At 37.1% G+C, this 22,402-nt stretch overlaps 1 protein-coding gene across 1 annotated transcript; it reads left to right on the top strand.

Annotated features, from left to right (window-relative positions):
• Positions 1-944: 944 nt before the first annotated feature.
• Positions 945-18,301, top strand: LOC138703100 (UDP-glucosyltransferase 2-like). Its single transcript, XM_069830686.1, has 4 exons — positions 945-1,844; positions 5,625-5,850; positions 11,275-11,494; positions 15,634-18,301. The coding sequence occupies exons 1-4, from the start codon at positions 1,011-1,013 to the stop codon at positions 15,914-15,916; spliced, it is 1,563 nt and encodes a 520-aa protein (XP_069686787.1). The 5' UTR covers positions 945-1,010; the 3' UTR covers positions 15,917-18,301.
• Positions 18,302-22,402: the final 4,101 nt, after the last annotated feature.

Here is a 22,402-nt window from a genome sequence, read left to right on the forward strand (position 1 = left end):
TGAGAAACCTGGAACAGCTATTATTGTTAACAAGAATTGTTAGAAAAATATTTCGTTAGCCTTTTCTTAAATTGGTTTGATGTCTGACAGTCCCTGGCATTAATCGGTAGGGAATTCCAAAGTCGAGGAACAGCCACAGTGAAAGAAGATGAATATGAGGATGTTTGGTGGGAGGGAATGGATAATATTGAGGAGTGTTGTGATCGAGTGTCTAGGTTACGATGGGTGGTTAAATTTTGAAAACGAGACGCAAGATAGACAGGAGTGGAGAAATGCAATATGTGAAAGAGAATGGAAAGACAGTGGATTTTCCTACGATCTTCTAGGCGGAGCCAGGACAACATTTCGAGAGATGGTGTTACGTGATCAGCCCGGCGACTGCAGACGAAACGGACGCACATATTATGAACACGTTGTAATCTCTGCGCCGAAGTAACGCTTAGGTCAGTAAGCAGAATATCACAGTAATCGAAGTGGGGCATCACGAGTGTTTGCACTAACATTATTTTCATAGAAAAGGGTAGAAAATTCTTCAATCGCCTAAACGAGTGGATTAATGAGAATACTTTTTTGCAGGTTTCTGCAACTTGAATGTTCCAATTTAACTTTTATCCACATAAATACCTATGTAGATTCTTTACTGATCCACTGAACGGAATTTCGGTGCCGTATACTTTAATCGGGGACAAATTTGGTATGGTAATAGTGCTTAACAAACGTGAATGGATTGACTATGATTTTTCTGGATTTAGTTTAAGTCGGAATTTCCGTGTCCATGTCCAGATTGAGTCGAGGTTGTCATTAATTTTAGTTATTGCATCATTTATTTCGCCAGTGTGATTTGTATGTATATTTGAAGGTCGTCTGCATAGTGTTGACAGGAGTCCTTCGCGTAATCAGTTCTGAGCTACGATGGGGTTATAGAGTAAACCGTGTAACGACAACGTTCATTCCACAACTTCGCTTTGTAACGACACTTCTAACTGTCGTTGGCTCATGTCCGAACCAAAATGAAAGTGTTAGCTGTTGCGTTTTGTGTTCTAGCTGTGAGACTCGCTGAAGCTGCGAAGATCTTGGGCGTCTTCAGCATCCCATCTATTAGCCACCAACTTGTGTACCGTTCACTCATGAAGGAGCTTCATTCCAGAGGACACCACATCACTGTACTCACACCAGACCCTATACGAGATTCCAGTTTACAAAATTACACAGAAATCGAAATCGACCTCTCTGCTGCGTATACTATGTGGAAAAACAGATTAAGTTCCTTGACCGAAAACAGGGACAAAGGTTTAAATTATATTTATACCACAGCGAATCTCATACAACTTGGGCTTGACGTATGTGAAGTGGAACTGAATCTACCAGAGGTTAAAAACTTTCTTTATCAAGACAACAAATTTGACTTAGTGATGATAGAATGGATTTTGTCTCCTTGTTTCGCTGTTATAGGCTATAAGGTTGGAGCTCCTGTTATTGGTATATCTTCTATCCCTCCAACGATAGTAATCCACGACACCGTTGGCAACCCGGCGCATCCTGCCTACTCTCCTGATATTCTTCTGAGTTACACGGATCGTCCGAATTTCATTCAACGTATACATGCCACAGTTCACTACGTAGCATTACAGTTCGTGTACCGTTTCTGGATATTACCCTCTCATGATGCGTTAGTGAGAAAGCATTTTAAAGACAACTCCATGCCATATATTGAAGACGTTGTCAAGAATGTCAGTCTGGTATTGGTGTCATCACATTTCTCATTCCACTATCCGAGACCCATCGTGCCAGCAATGGTCGATATAGGAGGTCTTCATTTACATAAGCCGAAACCGCTGCCAAAGGTAAGTAAATATGTTTTAGGTATCTCACGAATGAATTTGCAACACTAACAAAACTATAGTGAGGTTCACATTTTAATGTTGGCAACTATTACCAGATACCACCTAAGTAGATAGGTAAAATCAAATTGTTCTGTACCAAAACATAAATAATAATAATAATAATAATAATAATAATAATAATAATAATAATAATACTTACTTATTGGCTTTTAAGGAACCCGGAGGTTCAGTGCCGCCCTCACATAAGCCCGCCACTGATCCCTATCCTGAGCAAGATTAATCCAGTCTCTACCATCATATCCCACCTCCCTCGAATCCATTGAAGGATTCGTAACAAGCTGTTTTTTACGGTGATGGGTTGTTAGCCCTTCGCCCAACCCCCAAGCTGGAGGACCACCCCTTATCGGCTGTCCACGACTGCTTATTCAATATATTCGCAGCTACCCTCCATATCTGGAGGCCGTCACCTCTATAATAATAATAATAATAATAATAATAATAATAATAATAATAATAATAATAATAATAGTAATAATAATAATAATGAGAATAATAATACATGTTGAATCTTTCGTACACTACTTTTAACACTTGAATATAAATAATTGATTAAATGGCGATCTTACTCGTGTTAATTATGTAAGCATGTGTGGCTCACAGCTGTTTCGGTGCTACTTGACACCTACTAGATCTGGGCGCTATCTCAACTTCGCTGCCTGTTGTGTGGGTGAGTTCGTGTGATGAAGAATTGTGTGAAATAGAGTGTGTTTTGAAATTGATCTGTGTGTTGAGAATTTGATTAGGGTGTGTTTCAGTGTGTCTGTATATTTCATATTGTTCTAGTGTGACGAGTTTTTGGTTTTTGGGTTATATGTGTAAGATTTCCATGTCTGTATTTATGCTATTGTATGTGTGGTTAGCATTAGTTATGTGTTCGGCAAATGTAGATGTATTGTGTCCTCTGGTTATTGCTTTAATGTGTTCTTCGTATCGAGTTTGGAATGATCTGCCTGTCTGTCCAATGTAGAAACTGTCGCAACTATTGCATGTGAGTTTGTATACACCTGTGTGATTGTATTTATTTGTTTGTGTGTTGAGATGTCATTGTAGTGTGTTTTCTGTTCTATATTCTATGTTGTATTTCTATTTTCTGAATGAGGATGCGATCTTGTGTGTGTTTTTGTTTTCGTATGTTAATGTGATGTATTTCTTGTGATTGTGTTGTGTTTTGTGTTTTTTTGTGTTTGCTGAGTTTATGTTTTGTCTTCCTTATGATGTTGTCTATTATATATGGGTTGTAACCATTTTCTTGTGCTATGTATTTGATTTTGTTCACTTCTTCATTGTAGTGTTGTCGGCTCATGGGTATGTTGAGTAATCTGTGTACCATTGTCCTGAATGCAGCATGTTTGTGTTGTGTGGAGTGATTAGTTGTGTTGTGTATGTGTGGTGGTGGTGGTGGTGGTTGGTTTTCTGTATATTTTGAAGGCGTGTTTGTTGTCAACTTTTGTTATGGTGATGTCTAGGAAATTTATGGAGTTATTGTTTTCAAGTTCTAGTGTGTATTGAAGTTTTGGGTGTATTTCGTTTATGTATTGGTGTAGTTTGTGTATTTGTCGTTTGTTTCCTTTGTATAGTATGAGTATGTCGTCTACGTATCTGTGCCAGTATATTATGTTGTTTGCATATTTGTTGTGTTAATTGTTGAGTATGTATGTTTGTTCTGTGTTGTGTAAAAATATCTCTGCTAGTATGCTATCTGAATTGTTTTAGGTTATAAATAAAATAAAGCATGTATATTGTGGGCCCCTATCACCACGGCATGGCGCGTCCTCAGGTTGCGGATCGAGGAGACGGCCTCCAGATATGGAGGGTAGCTGTGAATATATTGAATAAGCAGTCGCGGACAGCCGATGAGGGGTGGTCCTCCAGCTATTACCGGTTGTTCTGTATGGTTGTGAAACTTGGACTCTCACTTTGAGAGAGGAACAGAGATTAAGGGTGTTTGAGAATAAGGTGCTTAGGAAAATATTTGGGGCTAAGAGGGATGAAGTTACAGGAGAATGGAGAAAGTTACACAACACAGAACTGCACGCATTGTATTCTGCACCTGACATAATTAGGAACATTAAATCCAGACGTTTGAGATGGGCAGGGCATGTAGCACGTATGGGCGAATCCAGAAATGCATATAGAGTGTTAGTTGGGAGACCGGAGGGAAAAAGACCTTTAGGGAGGCCGAGACGTAGATGGGAAGATAATATTAAAATGGATTTGAGGGAGGCGAGATATGATGATAGAGAATGGATTAATTTTGCTCAGGATAGGGACCAATGGCGGGCTTATGTGAGGGCGCCAATGAACCTCCGGGTTCCTTAAAAGCCAGTAAGTAAGTAAGTATAAATAAAATAAAAGTTCTCCTGTCATAATAATGACTAGATAGGCTATTTAAAAATGTTTCAGACTCAACAAGGATCAACCGGTATTAAAAGTATTTAACATAAGTAACTAATTAATTTATTTATTGTAAGAGTTAAGGGAAATTACTTTAGAAATAGAAATATAACAGGACTGCCATTAACTGGGTTGATACAGGTATATGTATTCGATGACAGCAGCAGCAGCAGCAGCAGCAGCAGCAGCAGCAGCAGCAGCAGCAGCAGCAGCAGCAGCAGCAGCAGCAGCAGCAGCAGCAGCAGCAGCAGCAGCAGCAGCAGCAGCAGCAGCAGCAGCAGCAGCAGCAGCAGCAGCAGCAGCAGCAGCAGCAGCAGCAGCAGCAGCAGCAGCAGCAGCAGCAGCAGCAGCAGCAGCAGCAGCAGCAGCAGCAGCAGCAGCAGCAGCAGCAGCAGCAGCAGCAGCAGCAGCAGCAGCAGCAGCAGCAGCAGCAGCAGCAGCAGCAGCAGCAGCAGCAGCAGCAGCAGCAGCAGCAGCAGCAGCAGCAGCAGCAGCAGCAGCAGCAGCAGCAGCAGCAGCAGCAGCAGCAGCAGCAGCAGCAGCAGCAGCAGCAGCAGCAGCAGCAGCAGCAGCAGCAGCAGCAGCAGCAGCAGCAGCAGCAGCAGCAGCAGCAGCAGCAGCAGCAGCAGCAGCAGCAGCAGCAGCAGCAGCAGCAGCAGCAGCAGCAGCAGCAGCAGCAGCAGCAGCAGCAGCAGCAGCAGCAGCAGCAGCAGCAGCAGCAGCAGCAGCAGCAGCAGCAGCAGCAGCAGCAGCAGCAGCAGCAGCAGCAGCAGCAGCAGCAGCAGCAGCAGCAGCAGCAGCAGCAGCAGCAGCAGCAGCAGCAGCAGCAGCAGCAGCAGCAGTAGTAGTAGTAGTAGTAGTAGTAGTAGTAGTAGTAGTAGTAGTAGTAGTAGTAGCAGTAGTAGCAGTAGTAGTAGTAGTAGTAGTAGTAGTAGTAGTAGTAGTAGTAGTATTATTACAGGCAAGATCATATATCGTCGTTGTTCCTGCAATAACTCCTATGTAACATATTTATCGCTTTCAGATTTTTCCTCTAGTAAATAACTTTAAGTAGGTAGTGATACAGCAAGTAATAAAATCTCCTATATGTAATTATATTTCTTCGTTTCGAAAATGTAAGAATTCACAGTCTCCTATGTACGGCTGCCACAGGGTGAATAAATGTGTTTTTTCCTCCTACTGAAAAATTGTATATTTTGCATATAGGAGTTATTGTAGGAACAACGACTATATGTGCTTTCTATCTCGCCAAAATTAATTTAAACACGAAGCAATATCATCGATGGCATATAGAGAAAGAAATGAATAGTATTTATGCCGTTCCAGAATTTGAAGAATTTTCTTGACGGAGCACCCGAAGGAGTAATCTACTTCAGCCTTGGTACCAACGTTAGAAGTGACGGAATGTCAGTGGAGAAGAGGCAGATTTTTCTGGACGCCTTTTCAGAACTACAAAATTTCAGAATACTGTGGAAATGGGAAGGTGACGAATTACCAGGGAAACTTTGCAATGTCAAAGTGGCCAAGTGGCTACCACAACAAGATATTCTAAGTAAATACTCTCTAACATAACGTTCTTTGTATGAAGGTGATGTAAAGTGCAAACTATTTCATCATATTTCTTACACTTAATTTTTTAATGATAACTAAACTAAAAGGACAGAATATTTTTTTGTCCATCAGATTTTAGCAAGTTCTAGTTTGATTTATGTCTCAAAATCTCTCTCTGAGCACAGATCTTATACAGGGTGTTTCAGAGGTGGTGTTACAAACTGTCAGGGATGATGGCGAAGGGCACATGTATCAATTTGAGATAAGAAACCATGGTCCGGAAATAAATTGTAATTTGGCACCACGTACCCTCCTTGCCTTAACCTTTGGAACAGTCGTGGAAAGATGGTATGGGCCGGATGTCTCCTACGTGGGTACTTGCCCCGATACAATATGTGAGCTTGTCTACTGTTCCCATTGGCTCATCCGTATTCGAAAATCAGATCTGCTTATTCCGCTCTCGTGTACTCCTCCATTTCACTAGGACTGAGCGACTGGACACTGCAACTTGTACATATACTCTGCTGTCTAACAGACGTGCATATCAGGACCGACCATGTCCTTTACACATTACGCTATCTGCATTGCTTTAGTGTAGTTTCCTGTCGTCATCCCTCAGACAGCACACTGAATGGAATACTGTAAGTAGACAACGTAAACAACGTCAGATGAATACAGTATGTGTAAGATGTACAGATAAATATACATAAATAAGGTGTACAGAGGAATAAAATTATTTCATTTCCATACGACTATTTTTGCTTGTAACTTTCGACTCGGTCATTTCCGGACCACGGCTCCTGATCTCAAATTGATACATGTGCCCTTCGCCATCATCCCTGAGTTTGTAACACCACCTCGGAAACAGCCCGTATATTAAATATTTCCCTGTTGTTTGTATATTGCAATATATTATGATCCAAAACAAAATACAATGGATATGAATTCATTCATTCATAGTGTTCTGCCCAAGAGCAGGTTTTTTCACTACAAACCCAGTTTTTACTAGTCTTTCCTATTTTCTGCCCTCCTCTTTGTCGTCTCATATGATCCATGCATCTTAATGTCGTCTATCATCTGATATACAGGGACGTCACTTTATTTTTACCAACATTTTTAACATTAACCTGGCTATACTCGGAAACACTGTTGCCCCCTTCCATTACAGGAGTTTGATGTTACTAGTGAATATGTAAACAAATCATTTTACTAGGTATAGGAGGAGAGAAAAGTAGTGTATCCATTTATGTTGTAGGGAAATACGATATTACGATTTTCAGCTTGATCATCACTTTTACGGAATTTATCAAAATACAGTAGAGTAGTAACATTTTTTTTTTCAAAAACTCAACTTTTTAGGCGGCTATGTTCGTTATGTAATCTCTACTTTATTTAGCATATTAATTATTGATGTTAACATACAATATAGAGAGGGCATTTAAATTGAGGGGCTCATAAGTAAAGGGCTGTAAGTGCACTTGTTACTTTTGAGAAAATGGGGTTTACATATTTAAGCTTTCGTAAAACCGGTGAAATTTTTATTTAAATTTTAATGTGTGATGCGATTAAAATATCCCTTTGCCACTAAAATTTTAGATACTTTAGCTTACACTGGATGCACTTAACTCATGTTATTACAAATGTCACTAGAATTCCTTTGCTTCTAGCCACCTCAATTAAAAATAAGCTAATCTGAATTTTTAAACAAGTTGCTGAAAATGGTTGCCGTTCATGGTTGCTTCAATTCTTTACGCATATTATTAAAAACATTTTGAAGCATATTCTCTGAAATTTAATTTATCGTTTCTTGAATATAATTTTTAGTACGATATTATTAATATAGGTTCTTTCTTCTATAGAAAACGCAACCATATTTCTGAAACACACTATACAATGCAGTGTTTACTTCACTGCTTGAAGATTTTGAATGCAACAGCGGCCGTAAGTTTGTGTGTCTGACGGGAGCAAGGACATTAGTGGACGGGTGAGAGTGAAGTACATTCAGAAATGCAGGTACAATAAAAATGCAAGTAAAAATAAAATGATGTCCCTGTATCTTCTGCCCCAAAATCTTCTACCGTTTACTATTCCTTCTAGTGTAGCGGTCCTCAGCGAACAGCACCCTGGGGCTGGCGTCTCTTACCCGCGGAAAACACAGTGCACCATGGTGCACTCGTATCTGCTAGCGGGTATGCTCTCTACCTCTTCCTGCTGCACGACGGTGCACACGGGACGACACCGCTTACCCTTTGCACATTTCAGCGAGTGCTGACGACCACTGTTCTAGTGCATCCTTCAAACGGCAGATTCTTCTCAACCAATGACCCACCAATTCTTTTTCCTCTTTATGATCAGTTTCAGCATCATTGTTTCTTCATCCACTCTTTCCAACAAAGCTTCGTTTCTTATTCTGTCTGTCCACTTCACACGCTCCTTTCTTCCCCCCTGGACGAAAGGAATTGGCCTCCCTATCCCATTATCTCCTGGTCTAGTTGCCTCATGAGTGATGACTTATTGGTGTTACTAATGAGGTTCAAACCTGTCTTCGGACAGTTGACTAAACAACATGTTTCTCATTACGAATGTTAAATCTTTCTGTCTTATGTTTTATTTATATTAAAATATTGCTTTTACATTTAGTTTTATTTCTATAGATAGACATAAATCTTCACTTTTTTCTCCGTATTAGACCCGTATCAGTTAATTTTAGCGGGGTACACAACAGTTTTACAACTTATTATTTCTTTTACGTTTGGCAAAATAATGTATATTTCATTTTGCATTCTTTAAATTACATGGATGTAATTATTAAACTCACGTTCCAGATGGAAATAGAAACTAAATATAACTAAATGAGTTTCAAGTTAAAGGTAAATGTTTAATGATGTAGGTTCTGTTTTCCTTGGCATCGGTGTGGCTGTTGAACGTTGAGAAAGCAAGCAGGTGTAGTAGTGATGTTTAACTTATTAACAGTAACTTTCGTAATTACAAGAAAATATTTTCTACAGTACTTTATTTTATTAAACCATATCGAAAACGAATAGCATTTCAATGTTCTTTAAGTTACCTGTATTTTATATACGACTATATGATTCTGCTTTGAACCCAATAGTATATTTGGTTCATTTTAAATCCTGTCTTATTTTGTTGACTTCTGTTTATATGTCCCTCTGTTTTATTTGCTACTGTTATTGAAACTTTCACCCAAATTTTTCTATATTAAAAGCATTTTTTTTTTTCATTTGTGTCTGGCACGGATTATGTTGTACATGAAAATTAGTCTAACAACACATTTGTGTATTCGTATTTTCCAAATGTTTTGCCTTTAACAACCTGCAATTATGTCGGTCTTTATTTCTTTGTTGAAAGAGTACCTTCTTAAATTTGCATAGCTAGTAATATTACTCGGTTAAGAGAGAAGTTTTATATGATATTCTTATTGAATTTGGTATTCCCAAGAAACTAGTTCGATTAATTAAAATGTGTCTCAGTGAAACAAACAGCAGAGTTCATATAGGTCACTTTCTGTCAGATGCATTTCCAGTTCACTGTGGGCTAATGCAAGGAGATGCACTATCACCTTTACTTCTTAACTTTGCTCTAGAGTATGCCATTAGGAAAGTCCAGGAAAACAGAGAGGGTTTGGAATTGAACAGGTTACATCAGCTGCTTGTATATGCGGATGACGTGAATATGTTAGGAGAAAATCCACAAACGATTAGGAAAAACACGGGGATTTTACTGGAAGCAAGTAAAGAGATAGGGTTGGAAGTAAATCCCGAAAAGACGAAGTACCGTATATGATTATGTCTCGCGACGAGAGTATTGTACGAAATGGAAATATAAAAATTGGACATTTATCTTTCGAAGAGGTGGAGAAGTTCAAATATATTGGAGCAACAGCAACAAATATAAATGATACTCGGGAAGAAATTAAACACAGAATAAATATGCGAAATGCCTGTTATTATTCGGTTCAGAAGCTTTCATCGTCCAGTCTGCTGTCAAAAAATGTGAAAGTTAGAATTTATAAAACAGTTATATTACCGGTTGTTCTTTATGGTTGTGAAACTTGGACTCTCACTTTGAGAGAGGAACATAGTTTAAGAGTGTTTGAGAATAAGGTTCTCAGGAAAATATTTGGGCCTAAGAGGGATGAAGTTGCAGGAGAATGGAGAAAGTTACACAACACAGAACTGCACGCATTGTATTCTTTCACCTGACATAATTAGGAACATTAAATCCAGACGTTTGAGATGGACAGGGTATGTAGCACGTATGGGCGAATCCAGAAATGTATATAGAGTGTTAGTGGGGAGGCCGGAGGGAAAAAGACCTTTGGGGAGGCCGAGACGTAGATGGGAAGAATATTAAAATGGATTTAAGGGAGGTGGGATATGATGATGGAGAATGGATTAATCTTGCTCAGGATAGGGACCGATGGCGGGCTTATGTGAGGGCGGCAATGAACCTCCGGGTTCCTTAAACGCCAGTAAGTAAGTAAGTAAGTAATATTTATACCAAAATATATGAATTAGACAACAGTTCAATAATATTATTATCCAAAAATAACTAGCATCTTATAGGAACTCAAGATTATGTCATAGCTCTATACTGCGTTCCATAATGATTGATAGGAGAAGTAAATATTGCCGGCAGAGGAGGAGAGAAGTGCTATTCAACCAATGAAAGAGGTCTCATTCCACGCTTGTCTTGAAGTTAGATGGGGGTAGAACGCTTCAGACAGCCCAACTTCAAAATAAGCGTGGAATAAGACCTCTGCCATTGGTTGAATATCACCTATATTACTCTTCTCCTCTCCCGGCAATATTTACTTCTCCTGTCAGACATTATGGAATGAAGTATAGTACTTCTGACAAGATACAATTATGTTTAATTAATTTTCTGATTATATGAAGCAGGTAAAATCATCATTGTAAGTCATTTTCGTTTTCATAACGAAACATCACGAGCATAACATAAAATGTTCGTTTCTTCATTTCCCATAGAGTAACCATTTTTAGTTTCAACTTTCTTAATTATTTCATTCATTATTGAAGTAATCAATAAGGGGCTCAAAAAATCACAGAACCTAATTTCTTCCTCTAGAGGCAGACGTAGGCCTACTTGAATACCTAACTTCACATTTTTCTTTATTTTATTGTACAGTGCGATCGAAAAGTCTCTCCGCAGTGCTTGTGTAGCCAAGAATCCACTAGGCAGAGAATTCAAGTGGCAGCACTGGCCGCTAAGCACATGATGGACTGGGGTTGTGAGGTTGTCCGACCCCTAGTCATTTGTTACCGGCGTATCATTGTCATCCTATCCAGGAGACTTTCTTTTTTTCAGTTATTAATTTAGTCTATATAGCATAATTTAATCTTCAATCACAATCAATTAATCATTGTAACATTCATAATTACAGGCCATCCAAAAATCAAAGTATTCATATACCAAGGAGGCATGCAGAGCACAGAAGAAGCTATACAGGCCCAAGTCCCTCTTATCGGGATTCCCTTCTTCGCAGATCAAGATGTCAATGTGAGGAAGGTTGTTGAGGCGGGTGCAGGAATATACGTGGACTTCCAAGATATCACCAAGGATGTCATCCTGAACACAATCCACAAAATAATCCATGATCCTTCGTGAGTACAGTTAGAAAAATTCTATCATGAGAGATTTATTTCTTATCATCATCATCATCATCATCATCATCATCATCATCATCATCTACCTCAAGGTGGACGGATTCCGATCCGTTTCGACTCAGAGGTCGTCTTCTCATCGTAGTCGTGGTCGACCAATACTTCGTTTTCCTTTTGGTATGTATTCATAAAGGCATCTAGCTGGTCTTGATAGTGTCATCCTTTGTATATATTGGAACCATTTTTTTTATTTTTTTTAATCATACTATTTAAGTCAGTTATATGCAGCTTACCTCTCATAACATCATTCCGTAGGGTATATCCAGCTACATAACGTAAGAATTTCATTTCCGATGTTTCAACCATTCTCTTATTTTTGGTATTCAAGGTCCAATTTTCTGATCCTACATTAATAGAGTTTGAAAGTTAGAAAGGAAACATTACTTAAATTCTACAAAACTATGGCTTTACCTGTATTATTTTATTTATTTATTTATTTATTTATTTATTTATTTATTTATTTATTTAAAATAAATAAATAATACAGGTAAAGCCATTGTTTTGTAGAATTTAAGTAATGTTTCCTCTCTAACTTTCTTTTTCAATGTTCTTTTGATTGTTCCACACAAGTTCTGAAACTTGTGTACTTTATGCTCAATATCTCCTTGATGGATATATGAAATTTCACATCCTAGATAAATGAAACTTCGAACTTGTTCAATGGCTTTATTATTTATTATTATTTTTTATCTTACGCCAGGGCCGGGCAGCAAGAGGGATTCTACTCTCTCACGGGGAGCCATATGATTTCTCTTCATCCACTTTCTTCCCCGCCGAACACCGCGCAGCGTTGATTCAGTGACGGATGAATATTAAGGATCTCCGTTTGGAGATTGGTTCCGCTCCCGATACCCAGCCCTGTCTTATGCTGTATTTACCTTGAAAGGTTATGCATTTTGTTTTGTCAGTTGAAGTTTCTAAATTATATTGTGACATTATTTTGTTTAGCTGATAAGCTGATATCTGTAGTTGATCTTCGGTTTCTGTAAAAATGACTTGGTCATCAGCAAATAGTACTGTCTCTAAAATGTATTATAGTTTTCATAAGTTTCGCAACAATTCAATTACTGGTATCATGTTACCAATCACTGATATTCCTCTTCGTAGATAGTTGCTCGACATAAAAATAAAAAAAAGTTCCAAGAGCTCTTGCAACGACACAGATTTGATCACGTAACTTTTAATTAACAATTACTCCTTTTCTCTCTTTTCATTTATTGGTTTTTAAATGCATATGAATCCGCTCCTTGTTATAAAGATGTTCAACCGTCCTTTTCTCGTTCTCTAGTTTCCACTATAAACTGCGTGCGATTTGAAAGCAATGAATGATTTCGCAAAACTGGACGACAAATGAGGATCCGTTCCCAAACACACACGATGGCCTATATTTTACTACAAAACAGGAAAGCTGTGAAAATTTAAAGAAGCTTTAGCTAATTAAATTTGTGGTGAAGAATGGGTAGAACGGATAAAAATTCTCTTCGGCACCGATATTCGAAACCGGTTTTCAGCTCTACGTGCTCACGCTCTATCCATTAAGCCACACCGGATTCAAATTCCAATGCCGGATTGAATCTTTCTCAGTTTAAGTTCTACCTCTCTGTTCCCTTTTGGTGGCCTACTCTCATGTAAGCCTACTGTGTCAAGAATATGTCACAGTGCCACAATGTCCAACACTATGTACAGAGGTGCACTCATTACGATTGACTAAGTGGCCGGGGTCCGACGGAACAAGGCGCCGTCTTGATTCACTAAGTGATCACTATACTTCGGATATTAGGTAAAAGCCTATTTTAATCCCTAAAAGATAAGTTCATAAAAACTTGCAAGGACATGTTTCATATAAAATTATGCCTAAAATTGGTATTTTAACAGCACCTAAAATACCTATTTTGATGATAAAGTCTATTTTGACCTATTAAGTATGTTGTATCTCTAATCGGTCAAAACAGCCATCTTATTTCGAAAATTTGTATTTCATATTCGAAATGTGTTGCTGGTTCTGTTGGATATAAAGTACGGGATAAACTGGAGCAAGTTCTGCAGAGAAATGTAGCGCTGAAGGACCTGCGTACTGCTTCAGACATCCTAGCAGGGAAGAACACGGATTTACAATGTAACATTCCTGTGCAATTAGTGTTAAAATTGAAATACGCTCCTGTTACTTCAGTGGACGTGGAGCGTTCATTTTCAGCATACAAATTTGTGTTGAGTGACAGACAGCATTGCTTTTTACTTGAAAATTTAGAAAAAGTATAAGTAATTTATTGTGAAGCTAATTATGGACATTAACGGACAAGGCTTGATAAAAATTGATTACATTTGAGTTGTTTGTGTACTGAATTTATGTCTGAAACTCATTTTTCACATTTTATTGTTTAGTTTATGTATGCTATAACTACTGGGTGTTCAGTTCAAAATGTGTCATGGCTCGCTGTATGCCGTCACATGGCTAGTCGATGAGCCTAGAGAATTCAAACTTCCTACACTTCCGCAGAGGTGTGTTACTTATCTGCCAGAGAAGTTGCCTACCAAGTACGGCGTTCATTCAGAAGAGTACTTACCGATACGTACGGTAACGCCGGTAGTGGCAGGAATGTGAACTGTTTCGAAACATGTACTGAGGTGAGTTTTTTCTTACTGTCGGGATATGGGGAGAGGGTTAAGACGATTACTTACGTATTTGTTGACATTAACTTCGACGGTCAACATGGACACGGAGCATTTGATTTGTACTGTGGAATGTTGTCGTACGCAACCGATGATAACAAATACCCTGCGTACGACTTGGCTGCGCAAAACACAGTTCGAAAGAGGTTATGGTAGCACACAGATCGTACAGACCGCCATCTGTTGCTACGACGTTCAAGTTATACAGCACACGTTCTCAAGTCCAGATTGAACGCTTTGATTAATAGGCAACTTCTCTGACACAAGAGCTGAAACTCGCTTCAAATCGCTGACTCACCAGTGACGTCATGACACACTTTGAAACGAACACCCAGTAGTTAGATATGTGTTGTTCTTGTACTTTTAGTAGTAGTGGTGGTAACGGTGTATAAGCATTTAAAATTATTAAATTCTAGAAGTGAATTCCTGATGTTTTGTAACATGTTTATAAAGAAAACATTATTTTTTGCCAGAGCCTATTTTCAATTCTTTAGAGACTAATTCCTACACTTTTAAGCCTATTTTAAGCACCTAAAATTACATTTTATCGACCTAAAAATCCGTACCCTATTGATTAGTTACGCTTATATTACTATGATGTACCGAAGTACATATAATATTTCCGTGGTGGAATTCTGCATTACAATATGGTGAAGAATGGGTAGAACGGAAAAAAATTCTCTCCGGCACCGGGATTCGAACCCGGGTTTTCAGCTCTACGTGCTGACGCTTTAACCACTAAGCCACACCGGATTCAAAAGCCGATGCCGGATTGAATCCTTCTCAGTTTTCAATCCAGCATTGTTTTTATTTTTCACTTCATTTATTGTATTCCATAATTAGCAATGAAGCTTTAAGATGTGGAACAAGTCAAAATTTTACAAGATTACAATCACAATTATATTTTTACAATTTTTTTTTACAATCCGCCTCAGTTTCAATCCCGGGTTCGAATTCCGGTGCCGAAGAGAATTTTTCTCCGCTCTACCCATTCTTCACCATAAGATAATGCAGAATTCCTGAACGGAAATATAATATGTACTTCGGTACATAATAGTAATTATTGATTTTAGTTCATATCTCTATTACACTGGTGAAATGCACACAAACTTAATTGTCCTTAACTTCCCCTCTTTAAGTTAAATTTTCTTTAGTCAAAAATGTCTTTGTAATAGTTTGCTGAAATTGGTTCTAACAACGTATAAAATAAAACTAGAAAATTTTGTAATCTCAGTAAAACGTAATACCACATTTCTTCTTCATATTCCTCCTGGATTGCAGTTGGTATTTAAGCCTGTTACTATTTTATGTCATCTTTTATTAGCATCTCTAAAAGACATTTAATGTTCAAATGTGTCACTCTTAATCAAAGAACCCACATACAGGCTAACCGTTTGTTATGTTTGCAGATATAAAGCAAGTATGAAGAAGTTATCAGAAATAGCGAGCGATCAACCTGAAAATCCCTTGGACCGCGCAGTCTGGTGGACAGAGTACGTCATCAGACACAAAGGAGCGCGTCATCTACGCTCAGCGGCTCTGGACCTCACGTGGTACCAGTATCTGTTGCTTGACGTCATTGCTTTCTTTGCCGTCATTCCCATGTTTGCGACCTGGCTTATATCCTGCATTACTCGATTCATCGTGTACGTAATCAAATCACGAATGAGTCCAAGACCTAAAAGAGACTGAGTGGGATGTACATGACCTAGCCCACGTGCCGAAGAAGAATGCGAATCATTTTGCGACAAAGGTGAAGCACATGGAGTGAAAGTAATGTAACTCTGCAGATATTAATAGCTTATTCCTGGGATAGAATACAACAAAAATACCTAATACCATATTAGTCTCCAATCTACAGGATAATCAGTTTATTTTTACTAAAATTTTTAATATTAACCTGACTACACCTTTGGATTAAGAGTTAAGAACCGGAAACACCGTTTGCTACTCCCTTCCACGATTGGAGTTCGATGATACTGGCGTAAAACACAAACAAATCACTTTACTAGGTATAGGAGGGAAGAAAAGTAGTTCATCCATGTACGTAAACTAGGAAATATAGCAATTTTTAGGTTGATAATTTTCATTAGGTTTCTGTTTAATCAAGATACAGTACAGTATTAACAATAAGTGTTTTTACTCACAAACTGAGTTATCCATGCGAACGTATTCATTATGCAGTGTATATTATACTGTCTACAGCACATTAGCGTACAATATATAAAATGAAGTTAAATTGAAAAATAATCATAATATGGATATTGAAACGCATTTTTGAAAATAGTGGCCGTTCATTTCAATACAGGCTTCAGTTCTAATGTGCTTATTATCGCACTGTAGACTATTGTACCTAATTCCAATTACCAGTTTCGTCCTTCGTACTAGTAACTCATGTTGAAATAATTCTGTACCTTCTCTATAAAAGAGTACCTTACGTACTGCAAATTCAATCTTCACTTCTGCCCGACCCGCACAGATAAAATTACTCAGACATGCTATCTACTGTCCGTCCAAGTGGTTATGTCGCAGGATAGTAGAAAGGGGGGAAATCACGTGACAGTTAATTACTTAACTAGGCCCTTTTATTTAAGTTATTTTTATAATATCACGTAGACGTCCAATTCCTAACAGAAATTAATGCTTTCAGAAAAGAGCTAAGACAGCCCAGCCACTAGCCGTTACAGTGGAGCGGGCAGAAGCAGGAGGGGGGGGGGAATCGGGATGCGACGTAGGCAAACGGACGACAGTATCTGTGCGAAAATATGATTCAATATTGAAAGCTCTTTCGTCACTCGAAAACGCGAACATATTTCTGGAACGTACTATACTCACTAACTCAGTACTGCTTACTATATGCGGCCTTGGTTCTGTGTGGAGGACAGTTGGAACTTCATTAGTAGAAGGGGTGGGAGTGAAGTACATTCAAAATCTCAGGTACAATAAAAATTGAAGTAAAAATAAAATGATGACTCTGTACTAATGTTAACAATGTTTTAAGCGATAAATACTATCCGTTTGGTCATGATTTTACACTTACTATTAGAGGAACTGATAAAAGATGATTTATCCTTGTGCTGTTATTAAATAAAATGAACTCTTTTCTTGCAAATTAACAAAAACATTAACGCGTATGTTAATTCCTACCATTAAGAAGCCTGACAACTGTGCTGCAATAACTAAAGGGCCCCATAGATCAGGGGTTCCCTACTACTATGTCGCGACACACTGGTGTGTAGCGCAGCCCCATGGAGTGTGTCGCGGAATTTTGGAATTGTAATAGTAATATGCGTTACAAGAGCGGTATGTTGATGTTTTCATGTTCGAGGAAAAGTTTGAAAAAGCGAAACGTAGTTGAGCTTTTTTAATTTCCGAGAACATGAAAACAAACATACCGCTCGTGTATCGTACATTATTTTGTGCAAAGATCGTTTATTACATATCTGAAAGAGGAATTTCTAATTAGTTGCAATGAAATCTCCATCTTGGTTTCTGTTCAATGACGGCAATTTTGGAAAACAAAAATATCTCTCTTCAACATTGTTGCTATAAAATGTTTTCTGTGTTTACTATATTGCAGCAGGCCGTGATATACGTCTTTCTTTTTTTTTCCTCCAATCTATAAATGCGAACTTAAAACAAACGGTAAGGTTATGTAATGATTTATTTTTCATTTTAATATTTTAACAATATTATTTATATAACATATTGCAGTAATAACATCGGCAAGTTTGTTGATTTTTTCAAGACTTCCTTAATATTACTTGCATCACGAATGCAATAACTTTAGTGGAGTAGTAGAGTTTACTTAATTTTTGCAAATATTTAAAAACAATAATTAACAGTGCAATTTAGGTGAAATTGCAGTAGTAAGTCTCCAATTTATAATTATCACAATGTTGAACGTCTTTAAAAATAATATGTTAAAAGCCTAAAGCAGTAAAATGAATATGACGCTTAAGAGCTAAGAATAGGGAAATTGTTATGTGTGTTACGTTGGGAATACTGAATGTGGTATTTCACACTTACCGCGTATTGGTTTTGTGCGGAAAGCAAGCAAATACGCACGATCTCGCACAAAATAAATTTTATGCCATTCAGAAAGTTTCTTTACAACACATTTTTTTTTTATTTACAACGAAGTCTTTGATATGGTACATTATTTCATTTTTAGATAGATTTTACCAATGAAACGTGAACACCTGCAACAATGCTCAGTTTAATTTTCCTGCCTGCGATAATTCGAATGAAATCGAACACCTACAACAATGCTCTGTAATTTGCTTACTCTTCCCACTTAGTAAAAAACAGTCCTTAGTAAAAAACAGAGTTTAGAATAGTCAGAATATATTGGTCAGTTTCAGTATATACGTACGTGAAAGCGGGTGATAGTGCGACATTTTATCAAAAGTGCTTTACTTAGATTTTATCAACAGTAATCTCACTAGACGTTTTGATTTATCTAGAGAAAATCAAAACTCGAGTGGGATTTAATTGACTATTACACGATTAGAAGAAAGTATATAAAGATTAGAAGTAACAAAGTACTCCAATACAATAAAATATTGACTTACGAAAATATAACTGTCTTCAAATGTATTATTGTAGCATCTCAACATTACAAATATTACGCTAGATGCATGCTAGATGGCAGTAGTGAGCAATGCCTTCTCGTCGAGAAGTTCTCGATCTATTATACACGATGGCAATGTTACTAGTCAAGAAGGCTTTGTTGTTTCAGTTTCATTTTTATTAAAATGTAACATTACACTTCAATTATCCGAATCCCAGTAATCAACGTCACTTGACAGATGATTTAATATTAAACAATCTCTGATACTTGACTATCCATAATATCATATAGCAGAAGCTATAACATAACCTAACTAATATACACAAGTGTTAGAAAAGTTTTAATTAACGACGATGACGAATAATTATTGAATGTACAATTTTCAAATTTGAATGTGGTTGGTGGTTCAATTGATGTTATATTGGACGAGTGCGTAATAGAAGCGGAACTCGTTGATTTAGGCCTACATGGTGTATTCGACTTATTCAGAATTTCCGAATGAATAATTTTAAAAGGAATAATTATTGAATGTAGAATTTTCAAATTTGAATATGGTTGGTGGTTCAATTGATGTTATATTGGACGTGTGCGTAATAGAAGTGGAACTCGTTGATTTAGGCCTACATGGTGCATTCAACTTATTCAGGATTTCCGAATGGTGCTCTTCATTTATTTGTAAATCGGATATCAGAAGATGCATAGGTATGATCAGTGATTTTTATTAATTCTTGTTCTTGAATGCCAATGCGAGTCATATTTGAAACTGCTGTGCATCGACTGGAGTGGTTTGTAATTTTATATATATATATATATATATATATATATATATATATATATATAGCGCAGTTTCAAATGTTGGCAAACAAAGAAACAAATGCTAGGGACGCGATAAAATTAAACAAATGCTAGGGACGCGATAAAATTAAACAAATGCTAGGGACGCGATAAAATTGTGCGATAAGCAGCCGTGATTGGTTGAAATACATCCTTTCGTACCGTTTTATTGGTCAAAAGTAGTATGACGTAGGAAGAGTGTAATAGTCATGGACAAATTTTTAATTCGAAAAAGACAATCTGAATCAGATGGGTTAGATGACAGCAGTGCTAATTCAAATATGTGAGCGATAATTCCCTTCAGGGTTCACAAAAACTGCGTTTCGTAAATATAGTGATGAATACTTGCAATATAGTTTTACGTGGCGTAGCAATGAATATAATCAAAATCCAGAGTGTCTTATATGAGGAAATGCTTTGTCAAATCAGTCCATGGTGCCGAATAAACTAAAAATTTATTTTGAACTTCCGTTTTCAAATTTATACCCTACTTGTGTGAACAGCATTTTTCTACTACGGAAATAGTAAAAAAAAAAAAGACTTGCATCTTGAAGATGATTTACATGTTGGCCTGTCAATCATAATGCCACGTATAGAGAAACTCTGTGCAATTCACCAAGCGCAGACTTCATATTAATTTAAATACTGTAGCTGAGTTTTCAAAAACGATAATAAAAATCTTTCATCGGACATCCAGTATAGAAAAGTTGAGATTTTTGACACACAGGTACCTTTATTTATTTATATATTTTTTTTGTCCAATTGTGTTTGATAAAGGACACCAAAGAAAAAATATTATAACAGACCAGCAATCATATCGGGCAGAAACTTAATTTAGTTTAATTTCAGTTTTCGTAGTGAGAAATGTCTATCCTGACAAAAATAAGCAGATTACAGCTATATCGTGATACAGATATATAGGTTTAATATCAGGTCATGAAAATAATCATGGAGTTTTATTCAAATCCAAATAAGTAGAAATTGTCAATATGTAGAGAAAAACTTAAAACGTTCCTAGACAGGAGAAATAAGCAGAAAAATTTTCAGAGGGAAATATTTAAGCTTCAAAAAGTATATACTTCCGTAACAGGATTTTTTACTGAAATTAAACAAAGTAATTGTTTAAATAAAGTTTAAACAACACACATATAAAAACGAATAGGAATATTTTAAGCAGCATAAATCTGCTCCTTATTGTGATCGCGGGCTAAATATAAACAAATCATATACAATCATAAAGTTATAAGTCAATTAAATAACAACACAAAATAAAAACTATGAAGAGAAATAGTATAAATATACCGTAGCATTGAGAGACTACCTGATAGTAGGTTTCAAAAGATGCTCTACGACTGCAAAATTGGACGAAAGGAACTTCGTGACATGTACCTGAAACCAAAAAGAACAATATTAACAAAATCAATAATAGAATATTATACATTAATGGAGAGAAACGCATGATTTTCCGCGAGGTACATAATTGTAGCCCGAGGGCTATAAATGTATTGAGGAGAAAATGTGTTTCGATCCCGTTGTGTAGGCTTGTATACTATTTTTTCCAAGGCCGCGACTAAATTGTCGCATTTTATTTTATTTTTCTTTATTGAAGTTTGATGGAACTATTTTTATTGAGGGTATATGCACTGATGCAAAGGAAATTAAGGGTTTGGAACCAAGTGGGCCAAGCGCCATTTACTAAAACCGTAAAAAACAAGGGTTAAAATGAAGTTATTACCATAACTCAGTGGAAACATATAGCAAAGTAATATAAAGCATACACATTAAAGCTAAATGATATGTCAATCTTCATTAAACTATGGCATTCACTTAACTTTAACCCTTGCTTTCTCCGTTTTTAATAAATGGCGCTTGGCCCATTATGGCTCTGAACCCTTCAAATGTCGTAGCAACGTTCTTCTTTTATACCGGGTGATTCAGTGACTATGTTACAAACTTTTAGGGATGATAGAGGAGACAATTATGAATGTCCGGAAACGTTCCTTTTGCTAGTTACAAGCCTAGATATTATGTTAGTCGGTGTAACCAGCTAGAATCGAAATCAAGGCCATCCTTTTGAAGTTTGGTTGCAGACGACCTGTTCTTCCAAACGTTGGTGATTTCTCATAAACATTGGATAAACTAGTTGGTATCGTAAATGATATCTTGACTCATTGAACCTTGCAACTTTTTTTTTTTTTTAATTTCCTTTTGCTCTTCCATAAATGAAATGCATATCAGCAAGTTTGATCATCTGCAAATAGCATCGTTTTTATGTCAAGATTTCAGTTAAAATAAATAAAATAAAGTTAGGAACTTTTAATTTCCATTACAATATTAGATTAAATTTTATATTCTTTTAATTGTTACTGTAAAAATCTATAATGGCATTCAGTATTTTAATAGGTACTGTTGTGTGTTACGCGCGAACATCTGAATAGAGTTGAAGTGGAGTGAGTCAGTTTCTCAGCAGAAGCAGTGGGACAGGAAGGGGAAGGAGGAGAACTGCTTGCATGCTAACATAAGTTATAGCTATGTTTAAAAACATTGATCACGTACCTGCACTCCATGGGCGATCACAGTTTTTCCACTAGCTGCTATTTAAACACTCGTACCTAACAGAATGCAGTCTTCTCTTTTTACTCTTCCACTCACAATAAAATAATAATACATTATGCAACGAGCCTATAATGATAGTAATTAAGACGCAAGTATGTTTGTTTTTGCATAATTTTCATATGAGCGTCTTAATTACCATTATAGGCAAGTTTCAT

This window comes from Periplaneta americana, chromosome 7 (assembly GCF_040183065.1).
Source record: "Periplaneta americana isolate PAMFEO1 chromosome 7, P.americana_PAMFEO1_priV1, whole genome shotgun sequence".
Lineage (NCBI taxonomy): Eukaryota > Metazoa > Arthropoda > Insecta > Blattodea > Blattidae > Periplaneta > Periplaneta americana.